At 39.1% G+C, this 4066-nt stretch overlaps 1 protein-coding gene across 5 annotated transcripts in view; it reads left to right on the top strand.

The window, feature by feature from the left end:
- Window positions 1–4066, top strand: part of Slc44a1 (solute carrier family 44 member 1) — a 205953-nt gene that overhangs the window by 113066 nt on the left and 88821 nt on the right. For all 5 annotated transcript variants that reach the window (XM_008851699.3, XM_008851698.3, XM_029555295.1 and 2 more), the window contains exons 9-11: window positions 675–861; window positions 1875–2040; window positions 2773–2929. In XM_008851699.3, the coding sequence (XP_008849921.1) occupies window positions 675–861; window positions 1875–2040; window positions 2773–2929 (510 nt within the window). The remainder of the gene's footprint in view (window positions 1–674; window positions 862–1874; window positions 2041–2772; window positions 2930–4066) is intronic.

Genomic DNA, 4066 nt, shown 5'->3' with positions numbered 1-4066 from the left:
GAAGGAAGGAAGGAAGGAAGGAAGGAAGGAAGGAAGGAAGGAGAAGAAAGAGAGAAACCTATCCATTTGGGGGAGTGATCTCAACCTTTTTTTGAACATCAATAATAGTGCCACAATAAAAGTGTCAGGCCCTAAAGATACTTGTTAATCATGCTTTAAGTACAATTCCCTCTGCTAGGTTCTTGGGGAGAAGATGGAGATGGTGAGGAGTCCAAGTGTTATTCTGCTACAAACTCCACTTAAGGAGTTCTAGTAAAGGACATGAAATACAAATAAATGCCCCCATGCTTTGGGGTGATGGCATATAGCTCTCTCACCCGTTTTCAGAGTGACAGGCATCTGTCTATGCAAATGAGGGGTCTTGTCCTGACAAACAACACATTTTGATTGGTAATTAGTGGTGAAGGGAAAAATTGAAAATTTCTGTCTTAATAAATCGAGACGTTCCTTTACATTTAACCTTAAATGACATTAGTAACCGTGACACAACTGAAAATGATAAATTTTACAAGAAGCACAGACTAAAAATGTTGTTATTATATATAGACTAGTGCTTCTAAGTTTGGTGTCGAAGGGTGTTCTAGAAATGTCCAGCTCTTTCTAACACTTTGTAGTTTCTGTTTTCAATGCTTTGAGAAATAACTGGACCCTTTCCTTTCACACTCTCCACTCAGGTTATTTTGTTCCTGATAATGCTGGTTATGCGCAAGCGTGTAGCTCTCACCATCGCCTTGTTCCACGTGGCTGGCAAGGTCTTCATACACCTGCCGCTGCTAGTCTTCCAGCCCTTCTGGACGTTCTTTGCTCTTCTCTTGTTTTGGGCGTACTGGATCATGACACTTCTTTTTCTTGGTACCACTGGTAAGAAGATAGGCAGCATCTAAGACACCAAGAGAGGGTTGGGGGTGTGAGTCAATGGTAGAGTGTTGAACCCAGCATTTGTACAGGCCTGAACTTCATCTCCCGCACCCCCCCACCACTACTACACACATCCCAGAGAGAGAGAATTCTTCAGACATTTCTTGACCCCTTATATGTAGCAGTGGTGTTCTTGAATAACTCACTCCCTGTTCATGATTTTAGCAGATCTTAGCAATGTAGGTCTAGCCCAGCTAAGAGCTAAAACTGCTTCTTAGTTTTGAGATGGTCGTGGATTTTGAAGTGAGTTCTTAATTGACTCAGACATCTGGATGCATTCTGAAGTGCACTAATGAGTTTAGAGCCTCTCGAGTTGCTAACAGCCCATCTGTAATCCTGGGTCAGCTTGCTTCTTGGGATTCTCTAATTTGGAACCTTACTGAATCTTGCTAGTGCACCTACAGATAAGTCCATTCATAGGCAGATTCTGATTTACTGATAGCTGGACTCCATATCAAATGTTAAGACTAAAGAATTAATTATGAGTACCAAGTAGAAGGATAATGCTTGTATGAAACATCTCTGTGTAGTGAGCCCATACTCACTAAATGAACATAACATTGCTTTCTGTGCTTAGCTCATAGTTTAGCTATATAACTACAGGATAAATAAAAACTCTGTTTAAGAGAAAAAAAAACCCACGGAAGTGTTTGAAAATCCATGCCTAAATAACTGATAATGTTATTAGAACTGTATTCAAATAGAGCAACTTCAACACTTTCTTTGATGCCTTTGAGGAGATCAAAATGTGTAATTGTATAATGTTTAATTTCACGACTTTTTAAGTGATAATTATTTGTCGTCCCTTAATGAAATCCCACTAAGAGTGTGGCATGCTTGTGCTTTGGGACTGGGCACGTGCTGTAGGACCCCAGCTAATCTCTTGTAGTCAGATGCCATGTTTCTTGGTTTCTACTTTTAAGTGCTGTTTTTTCCCTTCCTTGACGTTTTCCCAGGCAGTGCTGTTCAGAATGACCAAGGCTTTGTGGAGTACAAAATTTCTGGACCTCTGCAGTACATGTGGTGGTACCATGTGGTCGGCCTGATTTGGATCAGTGAATTTATTCTTGCGTGTCAGCAGATGACTGTGGCAGGAGCTGTGGTAACATACTATTTTACTAGGTGAGACTTTGTCTCTATGAGAAAACTCAAGTTCATCCAAGAGATAGATCATGTCTGCAGGGGAGAAGAGAGCGGGGCTGAGGCTGGAACTGTTTCACTTCTATGAGAAAAGAAGAGTTGAAAATGAATGTGACAAAATGTTAGGGTTCATAATCTTGGGAGGTGGGAAATGAGATTGTTTTCCATCCCTCGCACGTTCCTGAATTGTCTTGATGTGCTTGAGGATAGCAGACCATGATGTAACTTAAATTACCTTTAGTAGAAAAGTCTGCCTTAGAAAGTGTCAAGTGTCCTTTGGTGTTCTGTAAATGTCCATTGGGGGACAATCTTGGAAGAACCTGGGAAACCCCTCTATTAAATTGGGACTGAGTATTAAAAGACCAAGCAGTACAACTCTTGTAATGAACTGCCAGCTCTAGATTGAACTTTTTAATAATTCTTTTTTTTTTCTGATCATATAGTAAACTCCTTAAGTATTCATTGATAAGAACTTTTAGGCATTTTTACCTGAAGTTGCAGAACCTGAGAACCTCATGGTTCTACCATGGGAAATGAAGCACATTTATGTATCCACAGCTCTCAGAGTAGTTCACTCACTGCTAGAATTTTGTCATAAAGCTAGAATAAGTGTAATTCGGTGAGGTTTCATCTCACTGGCCAGCAAACCTTACCATTGTTTTCATTCTGATTTAGGCTTCACCTTAATTATCTTTTTGATCATTTTCTAATTAGGGATAAAAGGAATTTGCCATTCACACCTATTCTGGCATCAGTGAATCGCCTTATTCGCTACCACCTTGGTACTGTGGCAAAAGGATCATTCATTATCACATTAGTCAAGATTCCACGAATGATCCTAATGTACATTCACAGTCAGCTTAAAGGAAAGGTAAGGGGGACGTGTTGCTCTGGGCTTTCCTTGGGCATATTCTACACATTTCTGCACATAGTAGAAAGCAAAGTTCCAAAGGTTTTCTTTAGAGTCTGTTTTTTAAAAATATTTGATTTATTTTTATTTTATGTGTATGCATGTATTGCCTGCATGTAGGCAAGTGCACCTGTGTCTTGCAATGCCCGTGGAGAACAGAAGAGGCTGTCAGATCCCCTGGAACTGGAGTTACAGACAGTTGTTAGTTGCCATGTGGGTCTTGGGATTCAAACCCGGGTCTTCTGCAAGGACAGTCAGTGTTCTTAACCACTGAGCCATCTCTCCAGCCCCTTTCTTTAAAGTCTTAACAAAGTAGGATCTAGTCCTTCCTTGTCTGCCACTCATGGGCTCCACATGCCCTGAAAACCCCATCTAGCCACTGGTCACTGAGTCTGTTGACTTGGAACCTCTTCTCAATCTTTTTCTTTGTTTTTTTAAATTTTGTTTTTCACGTGACATGGCGTCATTATGCATATATATGGGGGAAAGTGTGTTTGTTCTGATATATGGATACATTATCTGGTAATCAGGTCAGGATGTTTTTTACATCTACACCTTTTGCATTTATCATCTCTGTGGTGAAAATGTTCAAAACCGTCTTTAGCTGTTTTGAAATGTCTAGGGCAGAACGATTAGCCATAATTACCCACAGTAGAACACAAGAAGTTACCTTGTGTAATGGCCACCAACTAGAAAGAAACAGGGAAAGTGCTTCATGACACCGCCCTAGGAAAGAACTTTTTTTGTTTTTTTAATTATTTATTTAATAACCAGATAATTAGAAGAAGCATTTCATTACAACAGCATTGACATATTCAATAACAATTTCCAGAGCTAAGATGCATCTCTTTAAAAATTGCTGTAAAATTTTAGGTTTATGATTGAATTAATACAGTTATACAATATTGTACTCCGTATAAACCTATAAGACATACAATTAAATGAGGTTTTAAACTTTAAAAAAGATCTCCATTTCATGATTAAAATACACAGTTTCATACAGAAAAAATTCATTTTTAATACAGTTGACTCTAAGATGCACATGCATTTCTAATCTCTATAGATCTGATTATCACACACAATGAACTCTTGAACTCT

Source organism: Nannospalax galili, unplaced genomic scaffold (assembly GCF_000622305.1).
Source record: "Nannospalax galili isolate Female #2095 unplaced genomic scaffold, S.galili_v1.0 scaffold105, whole genome shotgun sequence".
Classification (NCBI taxonomy): domain Eukaryota; kingdom Metazoa; phylum Chordata; class Mammalia; order Rodentia; family Spalacidae; genus Nannospalax; species Nannospalax galili.
Note: the sequence above shows the minus strand (reverse complement) of the source record. Positions and strands in the feature narration are given on the sequence as shown.